Source organism: Lagenorhynchus albirostris, chromosome 2 (assembly GCF_949774975.1).
Source record: "Lagenorhynchus albirostris chromosome 2, mLagAlb1.1, whole genome shotgun sequence".
Lineage (NCBI taxonomy): Eukaryota > Metazoa > Chordata > Mammalia > Artiodactyla > Delphinidae > Lagenorhynchus > Lagenorhynchus albirostris.
Genome location: NC_083096.1, coordinates 73,061,164 through 73,074,508, shown reverse-complemented (window position 1 = coordinate 73,074,508; position 13,345 = coordinate 73,061,164). Strand labels below are relative to the sequence as shown.

The 13,345-nt window shown below is 55.3% G+C and overlaps 1 protein-coding gene across 4 annotated transcripts; it reads right to left on the bottom strand.

Annotated features, from left to right (window-relative positions):
• Positions 1-6,201: 6,201 nt before the first annotated feature.
• Positions 6,202-11,836, bottom strand: CRABP2 (cellular retinoic acid binding protein 2). 4 transcript variants are annotated; one of them, XM_060136047.1, is made up of 5 exons: positions 11,718-11,836; positions 11,115-11,272; positions 7,472-7,650; positions 7,141-7,257; positions 6,202-6,683 (listed from the first exon to the last, which is right to left on the bottom strand). In XM_060136047.1, exons 2-5 carry the CDS (start codon positions 11,182-11,184, stop codon positions 6,633-6,635), a joined length of 417 nt encoding a protein of 138 aa, XP_059992030.1. In that variant the 5' UTR covers positions 11,185-11,272; positions 11,718-11,836; the 3' UTR covers positions 6,202-6,632. The 4 variants fall into 4 exon arrangements, with proteins under 4 accessions (XP_059992030.1, XP_059992021.1, XP_059992051.1 ...); XM_060136038.1 differs by lacking the exon at positions 11,718-11,836 and having other exon boundaries at positions 11,115-11,381; XM_060136068.1 differs by lacking the exons at positions 11,115-11,272; positions 11,718-11,836 and adding an exon at positions 10,857-10,875.
• Positions 11,837-13,345: the final 1,509 nt, after the last annotated feature.

Sequence of the window (13,345 nt, the reverse complement as noted above, 5' to 3'; positions counted from 1 at the left end):
GTCCTAAAGTCACTGAGGAGAGAGGCAGAGGAGCCAGCAAGAGGTGGGGGACTCTGGGGGACTCTCCTCAGAGCCTGCTCCCTTTCATCCTCCGCTACAAAGGGCCTGGCGGCCCCAGTCCCATCCATCTTGTGCCTGTGGCGGTCCTTAAGTAGCCCTTTGTTGGGACCTGGGGTCAGAGGGCCTGACCAGCATGCCCCCTCTCCTCTGAGCCCCACCCCTGGGGCCCTTTCTTTCCCCCTCTTCCCCTCCTCCTGAGTATCTCAGCCTTCTCCAGCCTAGATCTCTCTGTCTCTCTCTCTGTCTCTCTCTCCCCTCTCTCAGGGCTTCCTGTATCTGGCTCCACCTCGGCCAATCCCTCCCATGTGGATTCCTGTAACGTGGTTCCTCCTGTCACACACTGGCATGGAGCTGCCCTCAGGTTCTGGAGGCCTCAGAGGTACCCTGGGCCTTGGCTTCCCCAGGGCTTTCTCCTCTGTGGTCTCAGCTGTGCCCTGACTCTCTTGGTTTTGACATTTCTAGACTCTTCTCTCAGCTCCATGCTCCTGTTTCTTGGTGTGTGTGTGTGTGTATACTTCAGTTTCCCTAAGATGTCGCTGTAGACTGTCCCAGTGCCTGTAAGTGCCCCTGCCATGTATGCCAGCCCTGACCTCAGGAGAGAATCACACATACCCCCTCCCTTGGCTTTGCCCTCCCTTCCTCTCTGGCTCTTCTTGCTCTGGCCCTTGTTGGGGCTCAGTGACCCAGGTCCCTCTGTTGCCCCAGAGGTTTCACCTTCTCCCTCTCCTCTGAGAAGCTTGGACTCTAGAAAAGCCTCTGCCCACAGATATCTCACAGAATTTTCAGGATGTATGCAGGGGGTGGGGGGTCCTATGCATTTTCCCTCCAGTGCACTGCTGAGTAATGAGGGCAGGTAACAGAAGAGGAACCCAAGAGGCCTTGGGTTGGGAGGGGAAGCTGGAGAGATTTTCTCACAGGCTGGGCTGGGCTGGGCCAAATGGGTGAGGTGGCCGCTCCCTGGTCCAATCTCCTGGGTCCAGGACTGTAACTTCCTCGTCATCTCAGGCTGGCAGGCAGGGAAGTACTGGAGAAGCAGAGCCAGGAGGAGGTGCCTGCCCAAGGGGAGCCTCCGTCTCAGGGTGGACACCCAGCTACTGCCTTCAGAGAACCCCCAGTCCGCTGGGGGAGACCCAGTCCCTGCCCTCCGAGATCTCCTGGGAAAAAGAAATGTCTCTTCTGTCTGCCATTCTCAACAACTTTATTCAGAAAGAGACAAGCTAGGCAGAGAAACAAGAGCAGATGCCCCGAACAGACAGACAGAGCTCCAGCCGCAAGGGCCTGGGAAAGGCTTGAAAAAAGGCCTCTCCAGGGTGGGAGTGGGGAGTCAAGTTGACAGGGGAAGGGTAGGTTGGGGAGCCAGCAGCCTGGATGCAGGCCAGACAGAGCTGGAGTCAAGGATGGGGTGAGAGGGGAGGAGGTGATGCCAAAGATAAAGAAAGGGCTCAGGCTGACAAATTAAGACTCTTCTGGGTTAAACCAAACACAAAACGCATCCAGAAAGCTCAGCCTGATTCATTCTTCCAGTTCTGAAAACAGCACCAGCAGCGACCAAAGCCAGACAGCCATTCTTTTTTTTTTTCATAAATTTATTCTTATTTATTTATTTTTGGCTGCGTTGGGTCTTCGTTGCTACGCACAGGCTTTCTCTAGTTGCAGCGAGTGGGGGCTGCTCTTGGTTGCGGTGCGCGGGCTTCTCATTGCGGTCGCTTCTCTTGTTGCGGATCGCGGGCTCTAGAGCGCGCGGGCTTCAGTAGATGTGGCTCGTGGGCTCCGTAGCTGTGGCTCGTGGGCTTTAGAGGGCAGGCTCAGTAGATGTGGCTCACGAGCTTAGCTGCTCCGCGGCGTGTGGGATCTCCCCAGACCAGGGCTCGAACCCGTGTCCCTTGCATTGGCAGGTGGATTCTTAACCACTGTGCCACCGGGGAAGCCCCCAGACAGCCATTCTTGATGCCTCCCTTCTAATGCATCACAGTCTGCACCCTCCCCCAAATTTTTCTCCACCTTCTGCCCGAGCACCTCACCAGTCTTCTGATGGCTTTCCTTCACTTCCCCTTTTCTCTGTTCCATCTCCACCTGGCTGCCAGAAGAAAATCCTTAGAACACAAGTGAAATGCCACCCCCTTTTTTAAAATCCTTCAATGGCTTCTCATTGCTCTTAGAATAAAATAAGAAATAGTGGCAATCCCCTGGTGATCCAGTGGTAAGGAGTCCGTGCTCTCCCGGCTGAGGGCCCGGGTTTGATCCCTGGTCAGGAACTGAGATCCCACAAGCTGCGCAAGGCGCAGTCAGAAGAAAAGAAAGAAAGAAAAAGAAAAGAAATACTTACTGTGGCCCTCAGGTCCTTCAGGCTCTGCACCATCCAGCCACTGATGGCCCCCAGCTGCCAGGCACTCCAGTTATGGGACCTTGAACAGCCCCAAACTGTCCTTAGAGACTCTACCCCATGGTTCTCTCTGCCTAGAGCGCCTTCCCCTCTGCTCTACCCCACTGAGTCCTCCAGGACCCCCTAAGTGCTTTGTCCTCCAAAACACCTGCTCTTCTGATGCTCTGCCCACCCCCAATCTGAATGAGGTCTTCTCTGTGGCACTCTCTCCCTCTACTCTGCTTCTCCTTCATAGCACCTACCACACAGGTAATTGCATATATATATATATATATATTTTTTTTTTTTTTTTGCTGCATCGGGTCTTAGTTGCGGCACGCGGGGCCTTCGTTGAGCCGTGCGGGGTCTTCGTGGCGGTGCATGGGCTTCTCTCTAGTTGTGGCACCCAGGCTCCAGAGCTCGTGGGCTCTGTAGTTTGCGGCACACGGGCTTTCTAGTTGAGGCGCGTGAGCTCAGTAGCTGTGGTTCATGGGCTTAGTTGCCCTGCGACATGTGGGATCTTAGTTTCCTGACCAGGGATCCAACACGCGTCCCCTGCATTGTAAGTGGGTGCTTTACCACTGGACCACCAAGGAAGTCCCTTGCATAGTTATTGATGCATTTACTTTTTAACCATCTTTCCCTACTAAAGGTCTGTTCCCCTCCCCCCCACAGCCCCCATGAGGGCAGAGATCTTGTCCATTTTATTCATTTCTGTGTTTCCAGTACCTAGCAGGGTGCCCAGCTCCTAGGAGGCTCTCAGGAAACAATAGTTGGATGAATAAATGAAAGGGTCCCTCACCTCCCCCACCCCACACTCAGAGACGGGACTTGCTTACCCAAAGACTCTGCACACTGTCTGCCTGCTCCCTGGCCCTGACCCTCTGCCCTCAGCTGCCGAATGTGGCCTCTCTTGGGGCAGGAACAGAAGGCTCTGGCCCCAGGGCATCCTGGTCTTGCAGGGAGAGGAGGCTCCCCAGCCGACACAGAGGCTCTGAAGTGTGACCACCAACTGTGCACTGTGCCGATGGTGGGAGAGGCCGCTTCAGGCCGTGTGAGGAGCTAAGCTTTGGAGAAGCAGCTGAATGCCAGTGGGTGAGAGGGCGGCATACCATGCAGGGGAGGTTGGAGCTGAGGCCTGCCTGGAGGAACACACACCGGAAAGGGCAGGGGCCATGTCTTGAAGGGCCTCTAATACCCGTTTGGACTTTATTTTGGACAAAAAGAGGGGGTGCAGCTAAAGGGATTTTGTGTCTTGTTTTATGGTTTTTTAAACAGGGCTCTGACTTAATAAAATGTATGTGTTGAAGGATCCTCTGGCAGCACTGTGGAGGATAGATCAGAGACGCTAAGAGCTTACTATTGCTAAGTGCTATGTACGTAATGAGATTTATTTTATTTAACTATTACAACACCCTTGTGAGGTAGATGTTATATATAATTGCTGTTTTCTAGATTAGACGCCTGAGACTCATAACAGCCCTCTTCATTGGAAAAGTGCTGCTTCCCATCCCATGGGATTCTGATGCGATTGTTAATCACCGAACCAGACCTGTTCCTTGGCCATGGGTGTGGCATGAGGTCCAGGCCTGGCCAATCAGTGGGCCCCTTGCTTTGCCAACAGCAACTAGATCAAGGGTCCAAGGGATGGTCATGTGATATAAGCAGAACCAGACTGAGTCCTTCTGGGATGTTGAAGATATAGACCCCGGGAGAGAGTCCCACTTGTTTTGGGATCTCAAGCGGTAACCATGTAAGCTTGGGGCATATGAAGCCAATTTCCTATGACTTAGAGAACATTTCTGTGTGATAGGATTGAAGGCGACCAATGCACAAAGAAACAGAGGTGAGCAGGATGGATGCAAAGGGAGAGGCTGATGTACTTGTTTGAGTCCCTGGACTTAGCCACACCTGAAGCTAGACCCAGCTGAAAATTCCCAGTACATAAGCTATTGAATTACATTATTTTGTGTTTAGTTCAAAACTATACATGTACTCCCCCACCATGTTCAGAGCAGCACTATTTACAATAGCCAAGACATGGAAAATAATCCAAGTGCCCATCAACGAAGGATTGGCCTGAGAAGATATGGCATGTATGTATATATATATATATATATATATATATATACTATGGAATATTACTCAGCCATAAAAAAGAATAAAATATTGTCATTTGCAGCAACATGGATGGACGTAGTGATTATTATACTAAGTGAAGTAAGTCAGAGAAAGACAAATATTATATATCACTTATATGTGGAATCTAAAAAATAATACAGGGAATTCCCTGGTGGTTCAGTGGTTAGGACTCCACACTTCCACTGCAGGGGGCCAGGGTTCACTCCCTGGTCAGGGAACTAAGATCCCGAAAGCCGGGTAGTGTGGCCAAAAAAATAATAATACAAATGAACTTGTTTACAAAACAGAAACAGACTCACAGACATAGAAAACAAATTTATGGTTACCAAAGGGGAAAGGGGATGGGGGAGGGATAAATTAGGAGTATGGGAATAACAGATACACACTAACATATATAAAATAGATGAACAACAAGGATTTACTGTATAGCACAGGGAACTGTATTCAGTATTTTGTAATAGCCTAAAATGGAAAAGAATTGAAAAAATATATATATATATCCGAATCACATTGCTGTACACCTGAAACTAACACAATATTGTAAACCAACTATACTTCAATTAAAAACAAAAACAAGGGGCTTCCCTTGTGGCGCAGAGAAGGGAAGAGAGTCTGCCTGCCGATGCAGGGGACACGGGTTCGTGCCCTGGTCCGGGAAGATCCCACATGCCGCAGAGCGGCTGGGCCCGTGAGCCATGGCTGCTGAGCCTGCGCGTCCGGAGCCTGTGCTCCGCAACGGGAGAGGCCACAACAGTGAGAGGCCCGCGTACCTCAAAAACAAAACAAAAACAAAAAATCCAGACAACTGAAGCTCAGAGACACTAAGTAACTTGTCTGAGGTCACACAACTAGCAAGTGGCAGAACCAGGATTTGAGCCTCTCTTATTCTAACACTTGTGCTCATTTCGCCCTATCACAGCATGACAATGTAAAGAGCAAACAGGCAAACCAGTTAGGAGGTGAGCAGTGAGAAAGCATGGTCTAGGGCAGTGGCCTGGGGAAGGAAGGCAGGCATTTGAGAGAGATGATGATGGAATTTGGGAAGACACGGGACAGACCTGAGTGTGGCGGCTCAGTGAGGTGAGTGGGAGGAGGACCCAAGGGGCCTGGAAGACCCAGGAGACAGGGCAGATGGGGCAGAGTGAGGGATCTCAAGGCAGAGATGGGTTTGTCTCAGACACAGAGGATACCTGGGTAAGAGCAAGGCCAGCCCGTGGGCGGTGACGAGCTCATCTGGAACCAGGTGGGAAGCCAAGGCCAGGCCCAGGGTCGCCCACAGATTGGGGTTGGAGGAGAGAGAAGGAACAATTGGAGGAGGAGGAAGCTGTGTCACCATCATGGGAGAAGGTGGGAATCAGTTCCCCAGCATGCCAGCTCAGAGTCAGGGGGGCCCTGGTGGCCTTGGAAGCCAGAGCAGGAGACAAAGGAGGCTGGAGGAGGGGAAGTGAAGGTGATGCTCATGGACTCAGCAGAAAATGAGGGGGTGGTGATGAGAAAGGTGAAGGGAAGGTGGTTCCCTCCCAGGTGTGTAAGTCGCACCGGTGCTGCTGAAACATGGACTCTCTCACGCTGCAATTTAGAGGCAAAGTTGAACTCAGGTGACTTACCCAACCCCTTCCCAATGAGCCAGAGACAGGTTTTATTTTCTAAAACATTTTAATAAAATTAACCAATAAATATTCTACACTGTATGGGCTACAGGGACAAAGAGTGGAAGACAGAGGGCCGGTCTTCCCAGTCGGGCCCTCAGGTCCCCTTGCAGAAAAAGAGAGAGACGGTGCTCTGGGCTGGCTTGGGGCTGGGACTGCTGAGTTGGGATGGGGGCAGTGATTCTGGAACGGGTGATCTGGGGTCCTGCCATCCATCCCACTTTGTTGGTGTATGGGAGGAGAGGAGGGGCCAAAAAAAGCAGAGCCCCTGCAGGAGGCATCCTAGCACCCCCAGAAGTGACTGGGGTGAGGGGAGAGCTAGCCTAGAAGGAAGGAATGGGGGAGGGGCAGCCCATGGGGCAGTGAAGCAGGAAGCATGGGCTGGTGGCAGGCTCTGGAGGCTCTTGGGCCACAGCCACTCACTCTCGGACATAGACCCTGGTGCACACGATGTCGTCCGCCGTCATGGTCTGAAAGGGGAGAAGGCATTGTTAGCCTGGGTCCTGTGCTTGGTTGCAGGAGGGTTGAGCGGAGGTACTCTGCTTGACCTCCAGGTCCAAACCTACTTCTTGGCTCAGGACTGACAGGTAAGAGCTGGTCACAAAATGCCTGGGCATCATGGGATGGAGGACAGTACAGCCCCAGGGGTCCATCCTAAGTCTTTCTCCCCAAGCCAGGAAGATCCCCGCGGAGAACTGTTGGGACCTCTCAGCGCATGTCCTTTGTTCCAAATGGAAGGGACACCCTTTTACGTTTGCACAAGGACACTGTATGGGACAGGGACAGCCTAGTCCTGCCCCAGCAGCCTCATAGGAGACGGGGAGACCAGCCACAGTTGTTCTTAAATCTCCTGCACCCTGGAATGTCCCGGAAAATCTCTGAAGGTAGCACTGGGCTTGCTCTGAGCTGAGAGGAGGCAGGCCTTACCAGGATCAGCTCTCCGTCATTGGTCAGTTCTCTGGTCCAGGAGGTCTTGGGACCCTCTCCCTTCAAAAGCCTCTGCTCGCAGACCATTTTGTTCTCACTCTCCCATTTTACCAGGCTCTGCATGAGAGGGTGGTCAGGTGAGGTGGGCCCACAGCAGGGACAATGCTGTGAGAGGTATAGGGGATGCACCCCCTTTCTTCCCACCACCACTATCTAGGGACTTTCTCCATTGGAACTGGAGGAAAGACTCTAGGAAAAGACTGGAAAATGTCATGTTGAGAGGCAGGGCAACAGATGCCATGACCCTGGGGGACCCCGTCCCGGCACGCACCTTACAGGGTCTCCCGTCCACAGTCTGCTCCTCAAACTCTTCTCCAATATTGAAGTTGATCTCTGTGGTACGCACGGTGGTAGAGGTTTTGATGTAGAAAGTGTCTCCCTCCTGTTTGATCTCCACTGCTGGCTTGGATGCTGCAGCCACGGCGATCTTCCTCAGCATCACGTTCACCCCTGGAGGGAGAGGAGAGGCTCAACTCTTATGGGTGCTCCAGGCGCCTGGCTCACACTCTCCCCAGGGACAGCAGGAGCAGGCTGAACTGTGAGCGGCTGGGAAGAGGGGCAAGCTGCCTGGGTGTCCAAGAAAGCACCTTGAAGGGAGGGCAGGTGGTACAGCCCTGATGGCTGGTGGGTTCAGGGAAGAGGGACCAAGAGGCAGTGCCCCGCCCTTGGGAGTTCTGCTTCTAGCTACGGCCCCACCTGGATGAGTCAGCAGCCCTGGATCGGGATCCCCAAGTCTCAGCTCTTCACTCGGTTCTTGGGGGCAGCTTCCCCCTATTCCTCTCATCCTGCGACAGCTCACCTTGGCTCAATTCACCTCACTTTTGGTCCTTTGTCCATCCTGCTGGAGACCATCTGCTGGGGTGGGCTCATCAGAGTCACTGCGTCTGCACCCCCGCCCACGTGCAGGGCAGGCCTTCCCCCGCCAGGCCTCACTACTCACGTCCTGGAGTAGGGGCCACTTCCCTCTCTGCCCACTCCCCTCCCCTGTCTTGTGACCTTTATTTGCTGAGCCTCTGTCCCTCCCCAGGATGAGAAGAAGCAGGGATTCTCAGCAGGGGAAGAGGTGGGACAGCTGTTTCCCCCTACAGAATGGTCAGAAGCCTGGGGACATCACCGGCTGTGAAATAAGATCCATTAGGCCATGATTTCCACCTGGCTCACCCTCCCTTGCAGGCTGGGTGACCCTGGGCAAATGGCTTAACCTCTCTGAGCCTTAGATTCCACAACTGTAAAATGGAGACAGTAACTTCTTCAAGAGCCTATCACATGGGATGATGTGTGTTTAGGCCCTAGCACACGCAGTGCCAGGCACATCTATATGTTTTCAGGAAACAATAGCTACTCTTATTGTTGTTGTTATTTTCACTGATAAAAGGAAGGCAAAGAAAAAGCCAGAGTTGGGGCTCAGACAAAGTTCCCTGCATCGGACTCCTGCCCACCTGCCCTCCTGGAACAGAAAGGGACACTCCCCTCCCCTCCCCTGATGTGGGCCCGACTCCAGGAACACCCACCCAACTTCAGGGGTCAGGTCTTCTCATTCAGCCTCTGTGGATTCAGAGTCGCTGTGCCTGTCCCCCTATCCTTTCCCAGATTGGACCCCTTCTCTCTATTCCCTAGTTATTTCAAAGGAGTGGAGGAGCCAGAGAGAGCAGCCCTCTGGCAGGAAGTCAAGCAGGCAGGGAGGCACCTCTAGTCAGGGCCCAGGTCCAAGCTCTACACCCTTCACCTGGCCTGGCCTCCTGCCCTGAACTGGAGCAGAATGCTTCAGGGAAGCAATGGGTGGGATGGGGGCCAAGCTGGGCTGGGCCAGGCAAGTGGGATTCCCTACCTCCCAATGCGGTCCAGACCCCCTGGCCCTCCTCCAGACCTGGGTCCCTAGAGAAGAAACAAATCCCCTTTCCCCTCGGCACCAGAGCAGACCCACTCTATTCCAGACAGAAGGGAGTGGGAGGAAGCCCTGTCCCTCAGGAGCCCCAGGAGCCCACTTCTTGGCTGCCAATCTCTTGGGTCCAGGGAGAAATGACTGAGGTTCCCAGGACTAATTGACTTGGTAAAAGAGACATATCCCACTCCACCTCCTTGGACAAAAAGACTACTTCACTCTCTGGTGCTACCCGGGAAGTCCATCCTGTTATCCATCTTTCCCGTTATAGGAACAGGAGCTGCTAGCTATGTGTCCTAACCATCATACTGGATGGGACGGGTATCCCCCAAATACCTGAGCATCCCTCCCCGGGAGAGAGACTCTTGCATAGGACAAAGAGGGGTGAGAAGGGACTGAGATTCCTGCGGAAGCAAGGCTAGGTCCAGAGGAGACACCCCTCCAGCCCGCTTCTGGTACCTGTGGTGCTGGGGCCAGGCTCAGCCAACGTTGGCTGACTCAGGACTGTGTTTGTCTAATGGGTCTGTTTTCAATCTGCCCCACAGCAAGCCCTGAGGAGGGCACGTGGCTCTGAGAGACCCCGCAGGGAGGACAAACAGACTGAAGACAGACAACAGGGTTGGGTTTGGGATCTTATCCTCCAGCTGGGGCCTGGGGGTGTGCCAGGCCACTGCCTCCTCCACTGGGGAGAGGGGCCAGAATCCAGAGAAGTTGGGGGATGGAATGGCATCTAGGCTTTCTGAAGGGAAAACTGTTATCCTTTGGCAGGATCTTGGTGGCACGCGGGATCCTGGCTGCAGCATGAGGCATGCATGCGGGATCTAGTTCTCCGACCAGGGATCAAACCCAGGCCCCCTGCACTGGGAGTGCGGGGTCCCCATTGGACCACCAGGGAAGTCCTGGATCTTTCATTTCAACAAGGGTAGGGCAAGAAAGGCTGACATGATTACAAGAAATACTGTGGTCAGACTGCAAGCAGAACTAATGGTAAGGAAGGATGGAAATCCCTGCTTTCCTCGCTGCATTCCAGCCCCTTCCTAGTTCCTGACTCATTTCTACAGCCCCCGGCCCCACACAGGGTGCCCTCTGCTCATTCCAGCTGGGGTCTCTCTGTTCAGTTCAGAAATGGATGGCTCCAGGGTTTCCAGGTGGCTTCCCAGTGGCTGGGTCCTTGACTAACCTCCATCTCTTTGCAGAGCCCTCTCCCCAGCCGGCCCAGGCTTTCCCCACCCCTCCTCCCCAGACACCAGAGGGCACACAGGAGTTGGGAAGGGCAGTCTGGGTAGATTCAACTTCCTCCACCTTTAACCAACAGACCTAGCTGGGCTGCAGCCCGTCTCCAGGGAGGCAGGGAGAAGAGAATTCGGATTTTCTCAAAGGGAGGGGATGGCTGGGGTTTCACACGAAGCCATTTGTTGAAATCTAAGAAAGTGATAATTATCCAGAGCGAGTTTAGGATTCTGGAGCTGCTCGCTGTAGGAAAATATTTGTCTCACAGATGGAGGGTGGGGGGAGCAGAGTGGAAAAGTTCTGAAAGGGGGATCTGGGGGCCCTGCGGTGACGGATCACCTGGTGGGTGGAGCCCCGCACAGAGAGATCTGGAATCTGCCCGGGGATTGGGTTACCTGCGGGGGGCAAGGGGAAGGAGGCAGGAATGCCTGGGGTGGGGGTGGGAGACTCGGCTGGGTAGGGACCCAGGCTCCCAGCCTGGATGCAGGGTTTGCAGCTTCCGAACTGCGGAGAACCCCACTGCCTCACCCCAGGGAATACCGACCTCATGCTTCTGGTTTCTACTTGATTCAGAGGCTGAGTCGCCGCAGGAGTTGGCGTCTGTGGGCGCCCCGCCAGAGGAAGAAGGATTTAGGTGTTCGGGCTCAGCGCCCCGGGACCCAGGCGTCTGACCCCTATTCTTGGGAATGCAGGCGCCCAGCTTCCCACGCCCTGATTCCAACTTCCCTTTCTTTCTCGTACCCACCTCCGAAGCCTCGGCGGAGCCCCCTCTCCTCTCCCGGGCGCTCAAAAATCTCCTTACCCAGAACTTTGAGCAGATCCTCAAAGTTCTCCGATCGGATGATCTTCCAGTTGCCAGAGAAGTTGGGCATGGTGGCGGTGCTAGTGGCGGTCCCCTTAGATCCTTCGGCTGGAGCACTGGACGCTGAGTCCTTTAGTCGAAAGAGATGTCTCCGCCGCCTTCGCCGGATGGTAAGACTCAGGATCCAGGACTCGTCCGAGGATAACCCTAAAGCCGGCCTGGGCTCTCGCGCGGGCAGCTTTTATACCCTTTGTGGACCCGCCCTTGCCCAAGAATGAGGTGGTCCCGCCTCCCGCTCCGCCCCCCCTCCACCCCACCTGGGGGGCCTTGAGCCCCGGCCCTGCATTACCACCCCACCCCCACTCCCACCCCGTCCTCTGGATCTAGCCCAGTGGGCGGGTCCAGAATTCGCTGAGAGGGCCCGAGATTGCTGGCTCCCGCGCCAGTGGGTGGATGAGGAGGCGGACGGAGGGCTATAGCCCTCGGACTGGGCTCTCAACCGAGAGGAGAGGGCGCTAGGCCCGGGGCACAGATGCTGGGCTCTCACGTCCTGCAGTCCGAGGCACAGGGTCGCACCTCGCTTGTTCCCCATCCCTGCCCAACCTGACACGGTGCGCTCGACTCCTTGGCGCCGGACACCCGGCGACACCACCGGCGGGTGAACCCCTGCTTGCAAGCCAGAGCTGGGGAAGAGAATGCGCGGCCGAGCTCCGGCTCCACTGAAGCTTGAGTTGGATCCAGTGTGACCGCTCCGAACTCGAGACCGGCTGGGGAGCCCTGGGGTTTAGGGGCCAGGCACCTAAGTGAGGCAACGGCTCCCCCTACTGGAACAACTCGAAGAGGCTGGGAGGGGGCTTCACCCCCTACCCACCACCCTCGACTCCCCACCCGGTATCGGGCTCAAGTAGCGCCTGCGGACGCTGGAAGTTGAAGCAAAGAGACTCATTCTTCTTAAAGCGTTGGGCGGGCATCGAAGGGTTAAACAGGAGCCTGGAGCGCCAGGCTGGGGAGGGCAGAGGTCACAGCCAATCACTTGACACGAGCTCTTTATTACGGCGCTTTCTCTGTCACTCGGCTCCCCAGACCCCCGAGGGAATCGCAGCAGGCGGCAGGGAGGGGAGGCGGGGACTGAGGCGCGGAGCCCTCGGCGCGCCGCGCTGCCACCTAGGTTGGGGGGAGTCTGGGTGCCCCGGGGAAGGGGCGGAGCGGGGTCTCAGGTGTCACCATTCTGAGCCGTAAAACTGGCGGAAGGAGAGGCCGCCCCGCCGCGAGCAGCTTTGAAGTGGGAGATCAAAGGAAGGGGGTAGGGAACGGCTCCCCGCGGAGACCCAAGTGGGAGTGAGCGAGACCCCGGGGGAGAGGGCCAGGAGACAGAGAAACAAATGGAAGTCAGGCAGGGAACCTCGGAGACAGGCCGGGAGACTCAAGACCGCCGACCGCAGAGGATGCGGTATCCTGAGCGGGCGGAACCCGGGGACCTGTCTAGCGCTGAGGGACACTGCAGCCCAGCTGCCCTCGGCGAATCCGTGCACGTGGCCCCGATGCCCGTACCGCACCCCACCCCCGCCACCCTGCCGGAGCTGTCCTCCCAGCTTCTTCCGAGACGGTGAAGAAAATCCCCTCATCTGGTCCCAGCCCTGGGTTCCTGCCCTGGCCCCTCCCTGCGAGCGTGGCCATGGGTGGAGCAGAAGACAGGCTCTCCGAGATTCTAAGCCCTTTCCCTTAGAGCCTGGGAACGGTCTAAGGAGGTAGGGGCCTTAGTTGGGGAGGAGCCCAGAGGAGGAGAGCCAAGGGAGAGGGGCTGGAGGATTTACCAAAGTCACACTGGAGGTCGAGTCTCTGTGCTGTAAAGAGCAAAATCTCTGAATTACGGGTGTGTAGGGAAAAAAAATAATGCAACTAGGGTGACTCTGGAGCAGGAGGGATGGAGATTAGACTGTAGAAAGGACTTCTTGACAGGGTCCCACCCTGCAATAACCAATAAAATGTCAGTTCTGAAGAAGGGAGCTGGATGCTCCAGCCTGGTTTTAGGGTTCCAGGTTTGGTGTGGGAGAGTTTATTTGGGGGTGCGGGTGGCCTGGTCTTCTGGAAGTGAGGGGGCAGCAGGTCGAAGGGCTCTCAGAGGATGGACAGACAAAAGCAGAGGTGGTGGAGGGAAGGGGGTGGTCCCTGGGGGGTGCTTAGGGCCTGGGGTTAAGGCACAGCCTGTGCTCCTCCCCCATCCACCCGGC

Bases quoted from the DNA above. Each gene is read 5' to 3' on its own strand.
- CRABP2 (XM_060136047.1), bottom strand. From the start codon at position 11,184: ATGCCCAACTTCTCTGGCAACTGGAAGATCATCCGATCGGAGAACTTT. The intron at 7,258-7,471 runs GTGCGTGCCGGG...CCTCTCATGCAG, and splicing joins TGGACGGGAGACCCTGTAAG to AGCCTGGTAAAATGGGAGAG. The intron at 6,684-7,140 runs GTAAGGCCTGCC...CTCCCCTTTCAG, and splicing joins ATGACGGAGAGCTGATCCTG to ACCATGACGGCGGACGACAT.